Genomic DNA, 17,772 nt, shown 5'->3' with positions numbered 1-17,772 from the left:
CATCAGTGATAGAAACAGCTATAGCATTATTACCTGGATCCTGTCTGTATGCAAAACCATGATTGAGTTTGTGTAGTTCAGTTGGCAGAAGAGCAATGTCCAGGTATGAACGAGTTCGCAAGTTCAAACCTCACCGCAGGCTAGTTGTTTTTGTAGCCTGGCCTTGCTTGCACAAAAACCCTCAAATGGTGAACTGGTTTCGGTTAGCCCTCCAAAGGCTCCCAGTTCACCTACTTTACTTGCTTTTAAAACAGAATAATTTATTTACGGACTCGTTAAAAAAACGCTGGTTGGTCGATTAAGTAAAAATAGTAAGCATGTTTTTTCCCTCGGACATGTTAATTGTTATCAGCTGAGTTTTTTAAGAAAACCATAAAAAATATACTCTTTACAACTGTGTCTTTTTAGCATTGCCAAAAAAAGCTTTCATGCCCTATGTCGAACCTAATATAATATATATTCGATTGCGCCGCATCTACAAAGCAGTAAAAAAGAATTACATTTTATTTCTAGTTTGTCTTAATACACTATGAAGGAAAACACGAAAATCGTTGATGGGCGATGAGTGTGTTAATAATAATTTGACCCTAAAGAGATAATAAGTTAACCCCTGGTCGGAAAATCGAACACAAAATTTAGCACCACCTTTACCTAAATATTTTTTATCTGTTAGCTCTTCTTCATGAAATTGTCAGTGGGCAAAGTTTGCTGCACCGCAACATGGCATTTGGACGTCGAGGCTATAAACAGCAAGCAGAAAATTTAGTTCACGGCGAAGTGTATTCCAAAAACGACAGTTTAAACGGACGATCATCGCAGGCCGCATTGGCGAACAATAGAAGGGTGGACACAGTCGTTGTTCTATTTCCACAAGCTGACAAACATAAAACAGAGAGAGAGGAAATGAAAAAAGGACAGGGAGAGAGACGGCGAAAAACGGGACCGGGACACAAAATGGCGACCAAAAACCGACCGGTACGCGGTTTAATGGTGTAACCACAACACTGATGGTTGAGAATGCAGCGAGGCGAAAAAAACGACATTTAAAACACATTTTGAGCGCAGCCATTAAAAACATTTGGTCAGGTGAAAATTGTAGCACGAGCTGGCGCGAAGAAATAGGATGGCCTTCAAAAAAATAGGTTTTTATTTTTAATTTTTCAGTCTTGGTTTGATTCAAACCCAATGTTCACCGACGACCAGAATTGATTACAGACAGTATAAATACAACAATGAATGGCTTGAGGGTGGCAATTTTCTTTCGTTTTGTCTGCTACTATAATGGGAATAAGACCAAATATAGATCGATGTGGTATGGCAAAAAAAAAAAACAGAATTTCCAGGTTGTCTGTCATTAATACAAAAATTTGCGTTTTCATTCGCATTTTGTCTGGCACTGGCAAGACAAAATATGGATATTTTGGAATAGCGCTAAACCCGATATAAGTCAAGGTAAAATTACAAAACAAATCAAAATGATACGAAATAAAAATGCGAATTAACTAAAATGTCAGCTACGGCGCACGCAAGCAATACGGCAAAAAATTGCTTTGCTTGTCATAGCCACAATTCCATAACAATTTGAAAGAGCATAGCCTAATGGCACCGAATCGGACAAGCTTAGCGTTTTAACTACAGACAAAATCACTGATACTGTTAATTCGTTTACTTGGCATCACATGCAACGTTGTAGTAAGAGCAACGTTTAAGTCATTTGCCCACTTTAACGGTTTGTTAGGTTAGCGCGTTGGAAATCTGCAACAGCAACAGTGAAACTCTGTTGTTGTTCGTTTACAATTCAGAATACTTTTGGACCATGGTAGCGGTAGAAATCGTAATATAACATAACAAAGTAAAGCGACTTTGCATACACCAAAATGGTAGAACGTGGTGTCGTCTAACGTTTACAAGGCAACCATTTATTTAACACCGGCCATCGTTCAATCCAATTAAATAGATAGCATGAAAATGCGAATAGGTTTCCATAAAACGTAAAAGCGTTAGCTCACTGATTTAAGCACTGGACCACACAAAGTGCACTATAGACGGGGTCACCAAATTTTATTCCAATAATTCCAAGGACCTGAGATTGCGGGCTATAGATAACTGTAAACATGGGAGATAGCTGGCCGGATTTAAAGTTTGCATTAATCTTATTTGAACTTATTATTAAGCAGAACGAGTGAAAGACAATCAAAATTGATACTGAGCTGTGAGCTCTGTGAAATTTTCGTTCATTTCAACAAAGTTTAGCTTAATTCTGCACCCGACAAACATTTGTCTAATAAAGTAATAATATTAATCGTATTTTTGTACTTTGGAGCATATCATTTTGAACGTTTTTTAAAATGATACTTACTTCTGTATGGATTATAAATTTCTACTATGTTTTAGTACCGTTTGAAATATATAAACCGATGGCCGGAAGAATTGAACTGGCGGGCTAGATCTGGAACCCGGATAAAAACACCAACTGAGTGAAAAATGCACAGGATGTTAAAAGGACGCTGTTTTGGCGCATTAAACTCCTAGCGGTTGCCGACGTACGATATTTTTGCCGCTTGATGCTGACAAAGACCCGGCTCTGTTGATGTTTATATCGTCACGCTCATAACCAAAGTGCCTAAGTCATTTTTTTGCACATGCGAAATGACCTAAAAATTACCTAGGCACTGTTTCTAAGGATAGGGATGGTAACAAAAAGTGACTTGAGCAAAAAATCTAAAAATCTGAAAACTAGGCACTTTGGTTATGAGCGTGACGATATGTGTGTGGCGCCTCGCAGGGTCGAGACGTTTACAGCAAACGAGCACGTGGCACAATTCGGGGAACGGGAAGCGATAAGACTCGACAAAAGAACTGTTTTAGTAGTTTAGCGTGAGCGGGCACATCCACGAGAAACGCGCATCGAAACCAGATGCCAGGGGTCTGAAGCGTTCCTAAGATGTTATCTACGACAAACCTATTATCAGAAGCCGAGCAACGATGGAAATTTCTCCCATGCAAACGTTATCTGATAAGAATTGATCCATAAGAAACGAGGGCTGAATTGGCGTGAATTTAGTTATACGTCACATCTCACTAAATTCGATTTTTGAAACAAATTGCCAAGACAGTAATATGCCTTGGCAGCAGCTAAAGAAAAAGAAGTCTGCTGCCGTTATAAAAACACACAAAAATAAATAAAGAAAACTTATGCGTTTTAGATGGCAATGATCGAATGCGTTTTTATTATCTATTCTAAATTGTACCCGGTAAGCTTTATTTCTCAACTTCGAAAGTAGAAAGTTTCAAAAAGTCCAAAAAACAATGTGATTTAAGCATCGACAAGTTTCGTAGCTCTGTTGAAGCGAATTCACGGAATTCATTAAAAAAACTGACAATCAGGACACATCGAAATACTCTCCAAGGTTTGCATTAAAACCCCGTGCGAAAATGACCGAAAACCAACACAACCACAACTACAACTATACTCACGTGAGGGCGATTGACCCAGAGTGACCTACTATGACCTATGTTCTATACCGCTGACGGCGATGACCCGTAGTAACCTCTCTTGTTTCACGTCATTCGCACACCGACGTCACCCGTGACACTTCAATAAAAAACGGAGAGCGCCAAAAATACTATACGTATACGTAAAAAAGAAAGAAAAACAAGGACCGAAAAAGTACGTCGTAAAGAGCCGCGACAAGTCTAACCGCGGCGATATTGGATCAGAACGTGAATGACGTCACTGTGATGACGTCAGACACCCTTTATTGGCCCGCGGCGCACGGATTTTACGCCGGGAAGGAACCGCACGGGCCAGGGAAGCGGACACTCGAATTTTCTCGGAACAGACGAAGCGCACACGTTTCCCTCCAAATAGCGGAAGATGGGGAACCACCAGGCCCGAGAAAGCATGTTGGCGCTGCTGGCCTCCTTTAGCGCCTGTTGGTGGACAATTGTAGGTTAGTCCGTCGTCTTTATGGGAGGTTCAATTTTGAGTCGCCCTAATTTAGCAAGATTTTAAAATGCTCTCATTTATTTTTTTCTTATTATTATGCTCTCAGCAGGGTGGTCCAAACCACAATGGAGGCGGACCATATAAGGAAAGTGATGTTTTGTCAATAACTTTTGTTCTGAGTGCTAATTGTTAGACACTTGCCCGACCGGCTAGTGCAAATGTTAATTTTCAAGACCAAAACTGGACTACTGTGTGCGACCCTCGAAAAAAACGAAAATAATTGTACGTCTCGCAGCGTTTTTACAAGTGCTCGAAAGAGGATTACAGGCCGGACGTTGCCGGTAATTATAAATTGCGTCAGCGCTATGGCAGTTATTACATCTATCTAGTACATGAACCAAAAATATGCACATACCACTCAGCAGAGAGACATTTAAACGCCCAAAAAAAAACGAAGAGAAAAGAGATTACGACGGACAGGCTGTTTTAGCCGCCTTTGGCAAGTCACGTAATTGCAAAAGAATGCCGCCAAAGCATGTCAAGTATTCGAAAGCGCGACTTTTCACCGAAAAGCCCAGTCGGTCGGTCAGCCACAACTATTCTCCGCCTATTACGTCATCAAAGTCTGCGAGGCAGACTTGGACAACTAGATTTATTTTAGCTTTTTTTAAATTAGATTAGAATTAAAATTAGAGCATTTAAGTGTTTCCAAATTCGATTAGAATTAGAATTTTATTTAATTATTCACAATCAATAAATTTACATCGCAAGTTATTCTAAAAAGAACGTAAATGGTAAATATGTGTGAGCTAATTTTTGTGCCTTTTTATGCTTTTTAGACCGTAAAAATTACATACATGCTGTTTCAACTTAAGAGTTTTAATTGAAATTCTTCGATTTAACTGAGAGACTAAAAATGCCGTTGGACAAAGTAGCATTTTTGGGTAAATTCAGAACTAGATTATAACTAAATTTAGAGCACACAAGAAATTCACAAATTAAATTAGAATTAACCGCATTTCGCTCTAATTCATTGAATTAGAAAGCAAGAATTATCTAGTTGTCCAAGTCTGCTACGAGGCGCCCTGTAAAGATGCCAAAATGTGGAGACAATACATTCGGTGAATCCTGCCGATTGGGCGTTATAAGTTACCCAATATTCATTTTTTTGTGCTGCTCAAGGGAGCTGTATGCTTTTATAAGAAACTTTATAGAGCGTTATAAATAGCGAATAACTGGATGTAACTTGTTACACGTCCTACGACAATAAAACTGCTTTCAAAAATGCGATGGATTTATTTTTCATTTTCTAGTTTTGGCAAATTTCGAAAATTTTGACGATAATAAAAGTTTATCTCATTGTATTCCTAATATTTGTTTGAATTTCATGCAAAAGTATTCTGATTTTTTTTTCGTAAAATTTAATTGCATTTTAACGATAACTAAGTCGACCCTTGTAGTTTTTTTATGTAGGTAATGCAATTATTTTTTATTTTTTTTATTATCTCGAAAATCGGGCCGCTGATAAAAATGATCTATTGCTTCCTTAATACTCGTTTGAATTTAATGTAAATGAATTCTTATTTTTTCTCGTAAAATTAAACTGCGTTTTGACGAGAATTCCTTAAAACTGCATTTTGTGTCAAAAGTTTGGACTTGAGTTATATTTTAGGTTGTTGTAAATTCACAAACTTCAAAAAGATAAATAAAAACAGGACATTACTCGACCTTAAAAAAACAGGAAATAACTTGACTAAAAAAATTGGGTAATTTTAACTAGGATTTCAATCAAGAGTTTTCCGTGAAAAAAAAAAAATTCTGAAGGCCTAACACTAAATTTCTGCATAAAGAAATTATTTTATTTATTTTTAACAAAATCAAAAAATCCGAAAAAAATGAACACCGCTTACCGCCATGTTGCACATGGAGTGGTAGGTCCAGAACAGACGCGTGGTGAGCAAGTAGGCGACCACAACGTCGATCGTGTAGTGATCATGTGCCAGAAGAATGCACACGATACCAGTAGCAGCCAGGATCCACGCCGTCCAGTGCAACCACCACCAGCGCCGCGGCGTGTCTGTTTTGTGACGTAACAAGAAAAGTTTTTAGATGACTCGACCGCCAGTTATTCATGCATTGGGTATTAATGTTCGCTCAAAAATAGCCATGGCTCATTTTGAATAGTAGACTCGTAGGTACCACTCTTTGTGGGTCACTTTCTGCACGCTTGGTTTTTAAGGCAGGATATGACTGAAAATTAATATCCACCAATGAAAATATTAATATTTTTTTTATAAAAGTCAGATTGCTGGCTAAGTTAGATTGCTTTGAGTAATGTTTAAAAAAATCTGATCGATATTTTATTTATTTCCAGAGATATTACACGATAAAATTTTGCTCTTGGCCCCCTTGTGTGCATACCACAAGAAATTTAAACGTAGGTGGTATATAAAACCTCTGTGTATAGAAGTGGGAAACATTTTTTAGTAAATCTGCTTTTTTCGTCGGTTAGTAAAAACTCAACACTATAATTCTACTAATTCACAAAGTTTGCAATTCATTCGGGACTCCAGTAATTTAGCCCTAAAGCGCCAATTTTGCTTAGTGTGAAAGAGACGAAATACTATTTAAAAGCACTTCGTGTTTGAAAATGACTCAAGACCAAGTCAAGTCTATTGTAAAAAACACTGGCCCGGTCATATCACAATTAGACTAAGACGATTTCAAGTGAAGTTCTTGTCATAAAAATTGAACTTTAAACAATTAAAATTGGCAAACTCGCCCGATCATGAGCAATAACTGAACTAAAAATAACACAAAACGCCACATGTTACAAATGAACTGCTTTATGTGCAAATTTTTGATAAATAACCCAATTTATTAAAAAATCTTTAAAAGAAAACACTTCATTTCAAACCAAGCCATTTGTTCAAAAGACTGGAGTCAAGTCAAGTCATTTTGTCCGAAGACTTAAGTCAAGTAATTTAGGAACAGTGACTTAAATGCACTTAAGTCAAGTCAAAGTCATTGATTAAAGTCATTACAACACTGAATGTCAGAGAGCTTTAACAGGCATTACCAAGGCAGGCGTAAGGCGACCGAACCGCCATAAAACGTGCTGGTAGTGGAAATCTCCCAATAACTTTCCATTGTTCACCTTTGGTAATCTGCCAAAGCCATATCGACGCGCTTTCGACGACAAGGTCGGGGCGTGTTCGCCGACCAATCAGCGCCGTTTACGAGGGCAACGCCCCCCGACCATTGCTCCGCTGAGTGTGACCTATCAGCGGGTGGATTGAGCCGTCGGAAAACGTCACATGTCAGTCGTGTTACCAGCACAATATGTTTCGGTATTTGGGTTATGCGTCAAATGGGTTTCAGTTGTTATATACGAGCGGTTTCTAAGTTTACGAATGCTGTTACTCGGAAGATAAATCAATGGAATAGCATTGCGGCTTCCGTTAAAGGTTTTAAACTGTGGGACATAGTCCATTAGTGGGCTATCATAACCATTTCAGTGGCCAACGCAACGACAAACTGGTGCAGATCAAAAAAATCTGATCAGTTATTGCCACGCTAATCGCACTTTTAGCACATTCAAATACAAAGCTAGTTTTGGCAGAGTACGTCTTAAAATATTTCTAGTGATTTCTGGCAAAACGGGCAAGGATTCAATCCTAGTATATAGGACAATTATACTCGGATAAATAGAACTTCCTATGAGTCAAACGCAAGATGCTGAAACTAAGTGCAAAATTCCCAATACTAAGACAAAACACGATACGTAACTGAGTTAAGGAAAAACTACAACAGACAATCAGAAGTGTTCTGTTTAACCTTGTCATCGGATAGCGAAAATAAAAATAAAAAACATGTTTAGGAAGCTCCGGAGCACTTACATTCGTGCAAGGTGAGGTAGGCTAGGACGAGGATGATGGTGTGTCCGCTGAAGAGGTAATCCCCGCAGAGGTTGTGGGATCCGGTGGCTGTGAGTCCTCCTCCCAGGAGCAGACCGGTAGCTCGTGACAACTTAACCGCGATGCTCCCGTGGGACTGCAAGAAAAATCGAAGATGGACTAATGCACATGGCTACTATACAGCTTAAGGCTAATCTATCTTTAAAGTTTGGCTGAAAACAAACGTCTGCAAAGCAGTTTGGTCAATTATTCTAAATGGTGAAAAACTCCAGAGTTTTTGGGAAGTACGAAGAACGCTCTGACCTGACAAAGGGGTACGAGCAGCAAAAAGATTGAGTACCCCTGGTTTAAGTGGGTGTGGAGAAGCACGTTTAAATCGAGGAGGAGCGGATTTTGACAAAACAAATTTAATAGAGAAGCGGATTTAATAAAGAGTCTAAAATCGAAGATGGTAGGCTGGTTTAAGTCAGGGTTCCAAACCGTTTTTTTTAACTGCAGATGATTTATGTGTTGCCTTGAGTATAATCGAACCATCGTTTGAGCGAATTTTATCAATGAAGCAGCAAGAATTTCGGCATTGCCAGACTCTTACGAGTCGCGCGCAGGCAAACAGAATTTCAAACGAAGTATTACATCCAAATGTTTTGATTTATTTCTGAGCTGTACGAATGTCAAAACTATTAAAAATAAATTCATATTCGAGGTCAAATCACTTCAAAAAAGCGCATAGACGAAAAGTTCTGTTGAAACATATGTGCGCCGACTAACATAAAGCACTGCAAGAAACCTTGCTCGCGAGTCGAGGCCACGGTTGTATAAGTTGTGAAGGAGTTCAAAGTTTGGCGTTGTTAGAGGGAGTTTTTAGACAAGAACACTATGCTTGGTTGGATTCTGTTAACACTGCGCAATTTCGCACATGAACGGACGCCGGTTGTTTCGCAAACTACACGCCGGGTTAACACGAACCAGCACGATGCCGGCACGACCTGTAAACACTGCACAAGCTCGTAAATCGGGTGACACTGGCCTTGCAACAGAACACACGCTAACTTTACGAGTCGACAGTTTTCGTATAAACGAGCAAAGAAAGACCTCGGTCAGAGCCGATTAAAAACCGTTTTGCAGAAGCTTGTCCATATATATTAACAGGTTTTGACTTCGGCCTAAAAAATAAACCAGAGTCCGACTCCCGAGTCCGGCTCCGACTCTACAGCCTGGATTTCACCCATTTACGTAACTAAAATAATGTAGATATTCATCAATCCACTTTTAGTGAAGTCATAAAATGCACCCACTCACAATACATGACTGAGAATTTCCAACATATGCTAATATTCCATCTTTACAATTTTCTGTTTTTTTGTACTGGTTAATGTCATACTGGAATCCTCATTTTGGACTAGGGACTCGGGTAGTTTTACGTGATCTTACTCGAGTCCCTAGTCCGACTCCAGGCCATAAAGTGGAACTGAAATTAATTTATGATTTTCTTTTTATTGACGAGCTGGTAAAAATGGGGAAAAGTGTGGTTGCCTGACCAGTCTAATTTATAGGAAAACCGAACGTATAGTTTATTTTTATATTTTTCTCCGCGGGTCGCAATTTGTCCATCTGTAATAACAACATAAGGTGATCTCTTAACAACAATGCTACCTTATTAACAAGTTTTTAACTTGAAAATACAGTTAGAACCGATTAATACTTGAGTCAAGATTATTTGAAAATTATGCCCAAAGTCACCATTGCAAAATGTAAAGTTTACGTTATTGTGGAGATTGCTCCGACGTTTTCGTTAACGATAAAACTCACAGTTTAAAAACCCGACTAAATCAGAATCAAACATTTTTAAGGAATATAGGTTTCGCCCATAGTGGCATCGTTAGTTCCTTTATTCAAATGAAATTCATTCCATTAAAAAATGTCTGATCCTGGTTTTACTCGGGTTTTTAAACTTTATTGTTAATAAACGCGTCAGCGAAAGTGATCGACAAGCAAAAACCGGTGGCCAATGGTTTTGGATAGCATAAAAATACGCCCTTTTCTATGTATTTTCTCACTCAAACGGCCAAGAAAGTATCAAAACACAGTGAATTGGAATCGGTATAAATGTAACTATCATAAGGCGCGCATGAATGTTGTAATTGCTGATTCGGCAACTTTTTTCGGTTACTAACACATATAAGACGGGCATGAGTCTTTACATCACTGACGCTTCAGCCAAAGTTTACCGGTACTTGCAGGTGGAAATAGAAATGTTGCGCGACACAATTTCAAACAGCAAGTAAACCGACACAGTCTGAATGAATCAAAACAATAGTCGGTGAAGGAAAAGTTCGTCGTATAAAGATAGACGCCCAATAACCCGGATAACATCCTTAAACCAACACGTTTTGACACGTGCGCCTTGAACAAAAAACAATAAATCACAACGCCACTAACAACAAGAACCGATCTGTGATGTCACAAGCCACTTTAATCGCTTCGGAATGAACGCGGATGCTTGTTCAGCATGAAGGTTGATGTGCGCCTTGTTTTTTCAGGCGTCTGTCAGCGCTATTGTGTTACGCCGAAGGTCTCGGTCAAATTCATTGATCGCACGCCGAAACATCCCCGGAATAACAGCGATTTCAGGCGAAAACGACTGCGTGTCTGAACAGGCAACGCAATATATTATACGACAGCGTAGAACAAATACTAAATGCGTTTTTAACTAGCTGGAAGGGCAACGGCGGATTTTAATAGCGCTTTGTTGCAGCGATTTACAACCCTTATTGTTGTGTGAACCCTGAAAATGCTCAAACCAAGCGTTTCGTTCTTTTTTCCAAGGGTTCCTAAACTTTTTTAACGCGAACACCTAACTTTGATTTGCTTCGCGTTGACCACAGTAGGCAAGAAAATTTCAAAACGGCGTCACAAGTTGACGTCACAATACAAACAGACTTTCATAAATCTGCTGATTTTTAGTCCAAAAAAACGTGAAAGTGAAATAGAGTCAAAATATGTTTAGGGCAAACCGTTTTATTTTTAATTAAACTGTTTGATTGTTGTTGTTTTTATGAAAAATTAATTACTTCTTTAATATAACTGTAAAAATATAAACTTTAATATAAACATACATATACACAATTTGTATTCTTTGATCAAGCCCTTCTGGAGCCGTATTGGCCAACGATAACGGCACCAATTATGCACTTTTTAACATACACTAATATTTCAATTTGTCCTTCCCCTAAAATTAGTTGAAGGACCCCCAAAGAGTCGATCGACCTCAGTTTAAGAAACCCTGATGTATTTCAATGTGAGGTCTGGGATTTAATTTCTCTTACTAAAAATAAACATTAGCGTACTAAATGATGCTTTGTTAGCAAATGTTTTCCTGTAAATTATCCTACAACACAATCGGCTATAAACGCCAAAAATCGCGATTTTAAGGCCAACGACACGTATTTTGTTATTTTAAATACCTGTAAAACAAAGTATCACTAGTTTATAAGATTCACCGGAAAAGTAGGAGTGTTAATTTGCCATTGCGCGAAGAAATCGGAGAAAGATTGCAGCCAACAATGCGAGCACTATTAATGTCATATTTCAGCAATAAATTGTTAATTACAATCTCTTCCTAAATTTGCCAAAAGGTGAAATGACCCACTACTTATGCGTGACTCGCTATTAACTGATAAAGTGCGTATCGAAAGGTCTTTTTTAAAATGATGTCGATATACTCGACCTATTTAGCTTTGACATTCATTTTCAAGACTCGCTAATTGTAATTAGATTAAAATTGTTATTTTAGATGCCCAAATCAAAATTTAGGAGCTAACTCAAAACAGCAGCGGTATACGTGGCTCCAACGCCAGGTTGCCAATTTTGAAAAAAGAATTTAATTTTTTGTCATGTGGTTCGCCTGACTACAGACAGATGTTTCAACATCGCAAAGTTGCCAGGCGAAACCTTGACCTTCGCACATCATTAGAAATCCTAAGCAGACATAAAAAGGACGTTCAAAATGAGGGTCAAATCAGGGCTAACGATTTCCCAATGTTTGCCAAAACGCTTGTTAAATCTCTTTGACGCTCGAAAGACTCCAATTTGTTTCATTTAGTGATCGACTAAGCGTGACTTCACATACAGACCTGCTTTTCAACACAGCGCTAAGTATTGCGCGACATTACAAAAACTGCATTTTGCAGACATGTTGAAAACACTAAATTAAGATAAAGCGACAGGTTAATTATCTGGCAAGCTTTAAAAGAATAATCCATGGCATATTGTATGTCGTCGTCGAGTAGATTGACACATTTTTGGTCAAACTGTACCAAACAAGGCCTTACACTCACACTATACAAGGCCTGGCAAGACTTTTACACATTATGGGCCACTATTTTGCTAAATATGTCCTCGCGGGTTACAATTCCTGTAACAACAGTTTATTACTTTGCTGCGCTTTAATTTAAGCTGAAAATACTGTGCATAATTTACCCGTTGTGATTTGCTAACTAAAAATCAAATTACAAAAAAACAAAAATATTGTGAAATTAGTTTTGCAATCTATTCGCGCAACGCAGGGGTCCCACAATAGTATATCAAAAAACTTGTACTCTAAAGTTTAAAGGGGCATATGGTGCGTAGATACCCGTATAGCCGTGACTACCCGGTGACCACATTGGAAAGGTCCGGGAAAGAGCAATTATTCTTTTCCAGTCGCGGAATCCCAGCACGTAAATAATTCCTTTCCAGTAGAGATGCCAGCACATTAGTTACACATTACTGAAGGAAGAATAGGGTGGTTGCAGCAATAGGGCTTAGAAGTGGCCACAACGCATTGGGGAATATTATTTGCTTGTGCAGTGAGGCGTACTGGGGTCACGTTTTCTGGCTAGGTATGTATTCCGACGGTAAACTTTTGCAAAACTGCCAAATATATTAGGAATTTTAGCAATAATTTTTGTGATTTAACACAGAGATTTTTTCTTGAAAGGTAAATTTATCAAAACATAATAGGTTGGCAGCTGGTGGTAACTATCTTCGTAACGCTCAAGCAAATTTCGGCTCAATATCTTTCAAAAAATACATCTTAACGTCTTAATTCCACCAAATTTTGTATTTCGAACAAATGTCATTTCGTATCGGATCGGATTGGATCGCGATATTTTTTGCCCAAAATATCGGGTATCGGTATTGGAATAAAATGTCAAGTATCGGAAATACCCATTATCAAACCTCTAAAGCACTATTTTGGGGTCTATAAGTAGCGGGCAGCTGGCAGCACAACAGACACCATATGTCGCCGAAGCCACAACACGTAATACAGTGATTCGAAACCTTTTAATAGCCCCACGCCAATTTGCACCCGTAATTTGTCTTGAATAATTTATGAGACCATTTGCTGTGTTTTTTTCAAGTGAGTTATTTTCATGGGCCGATGCCCGTAATGTACTATTTCCAGATTTCTTACGCGACTTGACGCGCAAACACAGCAGTAAAACTAAAAATGAAAGGTCATATTTTTAGCGCCTTGGAGTTGACAAACGAAAGCGCCTGCGACAGCTCCGATGAAGAAAATCACCAATTAGCTAAATTTAGGAAGATGACAACTAATAATGCAAAACAAATAGCTACATCTCCGACTCATTCCTCTTTTCGAAAATAAGACTAAAGCCACACAGAAGTAGCCTGGAGTCATAATCGCTTCACTGCTGAGCCCTCCAATAGTTTAGGTATTTTTCATGTATTTTTTTCCTTATCACAGTCTTTTAACGTAATAGGGCGCATCTGCCTTCACTAGGAAAGAGTTCTAGCACTGAATAAGTGATAACGTAATTCAACTTGGCCAATGAATCATTCATTCGAATTAGGATATACTGGCGATGCCTCTGCTGGCGAAATATATATATCTTTTAAGATCTTTAATAGTGTCTGGCCTGAATTGCTAGCTTTGCTAGAGCATTCTACTGTTCTAGGGAAGTTACTATGGGAGTTGGCAATATTTAAACTGAAACTGTCAAATGTGAAGCCAATCCTTTCCATTTTTGTTATTGGCTTTAGGAAATCGACAAAGTACAAATTTTACAGTTATACTGAAATAAGACCTTTCGAGCTGTCAGCAGCCATGACGTCACAGCACTAGAGAAGTCAAATGGCGTCACTCACCTTGGGCGCGCACTTGAAGTGGAGTCCCGGAACGGGAAGGGTTGTGACGTAGGTTGTACAGGAGCGATAGAGGTAGAGCGTGCCGACAATGAAGAAGAGGCGACGCGCGATTATGAACCTGGCGAAACAAAAACGGTTAATATATCGGTATGGCCGGTAATATCGGATCAAAGCCGATAATCGATGCCAAGTGTAAGTATCGTTACTCGCCCGATACTAGGGTGGCATCGTCGCCGCTTTAATATCAAATACATTTGAGTGTTAAAGCCGCTTTATCTTTAAAGTGACTATAATCTGTAGAAGTGAGCACACGGGTTTTAAACGCAAATGCAACAAACTATAAACATTACATTAGCAAGTCTTTTTTTCGGCGACGATCCGATACCGAATAAATTTGTATATTTTGGCTTTCGTTTGTAAACTAATAAAAACTATCACAATTATTTTGGCAGATAAATAAGCTTCCCATCGCCTAAACAAGTTTACCATTATAAAACATAAACGCTACGCTTTGCTCGTTTTAATTTTATCAACTTATGTGACAAGACTAATGACGTCATTTGACATTGGAAAAAAACATAGTTTTGGGATAATTTTCGCTTCACTGGTCTACAAAACAGTGGGTAAAATGTGTTTTAGTACTGTTGTTTGTCAAATTAATCCCCTTATTACAGGGGCAAGTTGTTCACATGGGGCCTGTGAAACCCCTTGGGGTATGTGGCTAGTTATAGGGGGTTCATAGAAGTCCTAATTAAAATAGAGTTTAATTAAAAATAGGCTTTGGCACCATATCCTTAAATGCATTTTGTTTCATTTTTCACGTTTCCTAAGTCTGTTTGTTGTATGACATCAGTTGTGGCCGACGCAAACCAAAAAAATTGTTAGGAGATCCACATTAAAAAAAAGTTTAGGAACCCCTGCCTTTTTAACTTAGGAGCACAAATTGTTGTGGAAGAGGGTTTGAATGGGTTCATGTAGAAACTGACAGGTGGGAATTGATTTGCCGCAAAATTTTCCAGTGGATAAGTAAGAACTACTAGACCAAAACATACACAGCGACGCCTATACAAACCACAAGTACAGCTCGGTGGCCGTACAACACATTTGCCTTGTATGTACAAGGCTAACGTCGTGTCCTTTTGTTCTGGGCGCGCAGTTAAGAACAAAATATTTTAGCCTACGAATTCTGTGAAGCGGGAAATGCCAATAAATTTTAGAAAAAGCAAATACCGTAAGTTGGCGCAAATATGAAAGCCAGCGTAGGAAAAAAAAACTGTTTTGAAACTAATATTCTCAATTTCACGTGAAGGCATATCAACAACAATAATCAAGTCTCCGCCAAAAATTTGCTAAAAAATAAAAAGTGCAAAATCTAAATGCAAAGAAGGTGGTTTCGCGCGTAAATTAGACGAATCCGCGTTGCGAGTTTTGCATTCCTATTTCGACGTCCGACATCGTGAAGTGGAACCTCTCTAGGCAAAAACACAAGGGTTAGAAACCGCAATGTAACGGTCTATTCACTACACGCTTGGCGACGTGGCGTGCTGGGGTTTTCTTTTTTCTTTTATTTTTGGTGGGGGGGCGGTTAATCGCAAGGGTCATCAAAGCCGAAGTTCACGGGCAAGGTCTCACCTTAGGGCGTACGTGATCACGGGATACTGCCAGTCGGGTAAGCATGAGGTAGCCTTTTCCACGCGAGCTTTCTACAAAACAGCCAACCACGCTACACGGCAGACGTCGTGATTTCAAGTGAACACTTTTCACTCTTTCACGATCGAGAAAAAATCGGAATTGCGCAGCCACGTCAAGCGTCTAGACATGATCGCGAAATAAAGCTGGCCTTTCTATTATTGATTTTAACTACGCCTTTGGTTTTTCCCAACGCCCCTGTTTGTACAGGAGCTTTGAAGACAAAGGGCGCCGTCTTTTATGAGGAGTATTTCCCAACTCCGTTGGTATAGTTTGCAAGGAATCAACTCGTTTTATCCATCGCCGCTTTACTGATCGATTTTTGGAAATCTTATGGACTTTGACGGAAACTCTTTCCCACATCAAGTTTCTACTTAGTCAAGGGAGGAAATTTCGGTATCACGAACAAAAAACTGCTTTTACGATGTGCGCCCTGACACGTATGCTTGTCTATCGCTTCTATTATGTGGCCGGAATTTCTGCTTCCCTCGAACAATTCGGCGCCCTGCCTGCGCAAAGGAATGCAAGGGTCTTTTAACTTAACACAAAAGAAGCTTTGTGAAGGGGCACGAGGGGACTTTTCGTCCGGCTTGGTGTGGCAAGTTGTGATTGATAGAAACAAAAAAGTTTTTTTTCGGGAAAATTACGACTTTTCTCTATTAAATCGTACGACTTCTTGAATTTCGTTGAAATCTTCATTTGAGCATACGTCGCAGAGTTTACAACGCTCTCTTTATAGCTTAAACATTTTTAGACTGAAAATCAAGATTATGGTAAACTTTTACCGTACATCTTACGTTTAGAGTGGCAAAATATACGGTATGCGGTATGGGTTCATAAACAAACGACTAGCAACGAATTCAAGTTCAAATATTTTTTACTAAATCCCAATAAATTACTAGGCTAAGTTACGGAAGAGGACAATGTGCTATTCGTCAACGATCAAAACATGAAACAAATTGCCAAAAAATGCATCGACGGCGCCTTATGCAGATGTTGAAACGAAAAATGTGCAAAAAAAAAATTTTTTTTTTTCATAAAAAAAATAGTGGCGCAACCTTATCGATACCGATATATCGGTAGACCGATACTAAAACGGTCTATTTCTAGTTCTCTACTTTTAGGTTCAGTTTCTTAGCAGCCTCCTCAAAAACAACAAAAAGACAGCAACCACATCCACCTGTGCTTGTGAAATACGGCGAGGCAGGCAACGCAGCTGGTGAGCACCATGCCTAGCGTCTCGCACACACTAAATGCTCCCTCCACGCGGCTGGGAACAACGTCGAAGAAGACGTCGCGAAGAGGCGGTTCCTCAGTCATGTCGGGCACGCGGTCGTGGACCACTTGTAGCATGAGCACCGACACCACGAAGCCTGTGTGAAGAGGTAGATATAGGTTGGGTTGTGTGTTTTTGGAAAGCTCGGGTTTTCGAGTTAAAGCTTTTTTGGCAATTTTCGGATTCAAAATAGTTTAAAAAAATTGGGAGTTCAACTTAATATTTTGCGTTATATGTTTTGTTAACGCTTCACCCATTCGGTTTTGAAAGTTCGAAATTTGTTGTTGTGTGAATTAAAATTTTGTGGTAAACATTTTTTTTCTAAAGACTCGAAAATCTCGTGCTCGAACTGAAATTTTTTTAATTCGGTTTAAAACTCTCGAAAATTTGGTGTTCAAATTCAAATTTTTGCACGAAAAAAATTGGGCGTGGAAAGTTTAAAAATTCGTTAAGTGTCCGATCTAATGTCAAAACTTTAATAATTTTAGGTCAAAAAGTTGTTAAATGTTTTGTTATAATTTTTACAAATTTTGTGTCAAACTTTTCAAACATTACGTTGTTTCTAACTTTTACGTTTAAAATTTTAAATTTTGCCTTTAACAGCGTAGAGGCAAGTAATTTAATAGCTCAAATGTTTTTTTTTTGTAAAATGAACAAAACAGTTAATGTTTTTGAGACAAGACAAGAATGAGGGTAGTTCTATAAATCCAAGAGTATGTAATTTCATTTAAATTAAACGACAAATCATGCAGTGCAGAATTCTTAGAACACCCAAATGTATGCCGCTCTAC

General features: G+C 38.8%; 1 protein-coding gene across 1 annotated transcript in view; it reads right to left on the bottom strand.

Moving 5' to 3' along the window:
- Nucleotides 1–737: 737 nt before the first annotated feature.
- Nucleotides 738–17,772, bottom strand: part of LOC146138594 (phosphatidylcholine:ceramide cholinephosphotransferase 2-like) — a 35,202-nt gene continuing 18,167 nt past the window's right edge. Inside the window, exons 6-10 of the mRNA XM_083393211.1 lie at nt 16,886–17,078; nt 14,017–14,134; nt 7,849–8,002; nt 5,860–6,026; nt 738–3,933 (exon numbers count right to left, since the gene is read on the bottom strand). Of these exons, the coding sequence (XP_083249337.1) occupies nt 3,748–3,933; nt 5,860–6,026; nt 7,849–8,002; nt 14,017–14,134; nt 16,886–17,078 (818 nt within the window). The 3' untranslated portion in view covers nt 738–3,747. The remainder of the gene's footprint in view (nt 3,934–5,859; nt 6,027–7,848; nt 8,003–14,016; nt 14,135–16,885; nt 17,079–17,772) is intronic.

The sequence above is a fragment of the Ascidiella aspersa genome, chromosome 7 (assembly GCF_963924565.1).
Source record: "Ascidiella aspersa chromosome 7, kaAscAspe10.2, whole genome shotgun sequence".
In the NCBI taxonomy this organism is placed as follows: domain Eukaryota; kingdom Metazoa; phylum Chordata; class Ascidiacea; order Phlebobranchia; family Ascidiidae; genus Ascidiella; species Ascidiella aspersa.
Note: the sequence above shows the minus strand (reverse complement) of the source record. Positions and strands in the feature narration are given on the sequence as shown.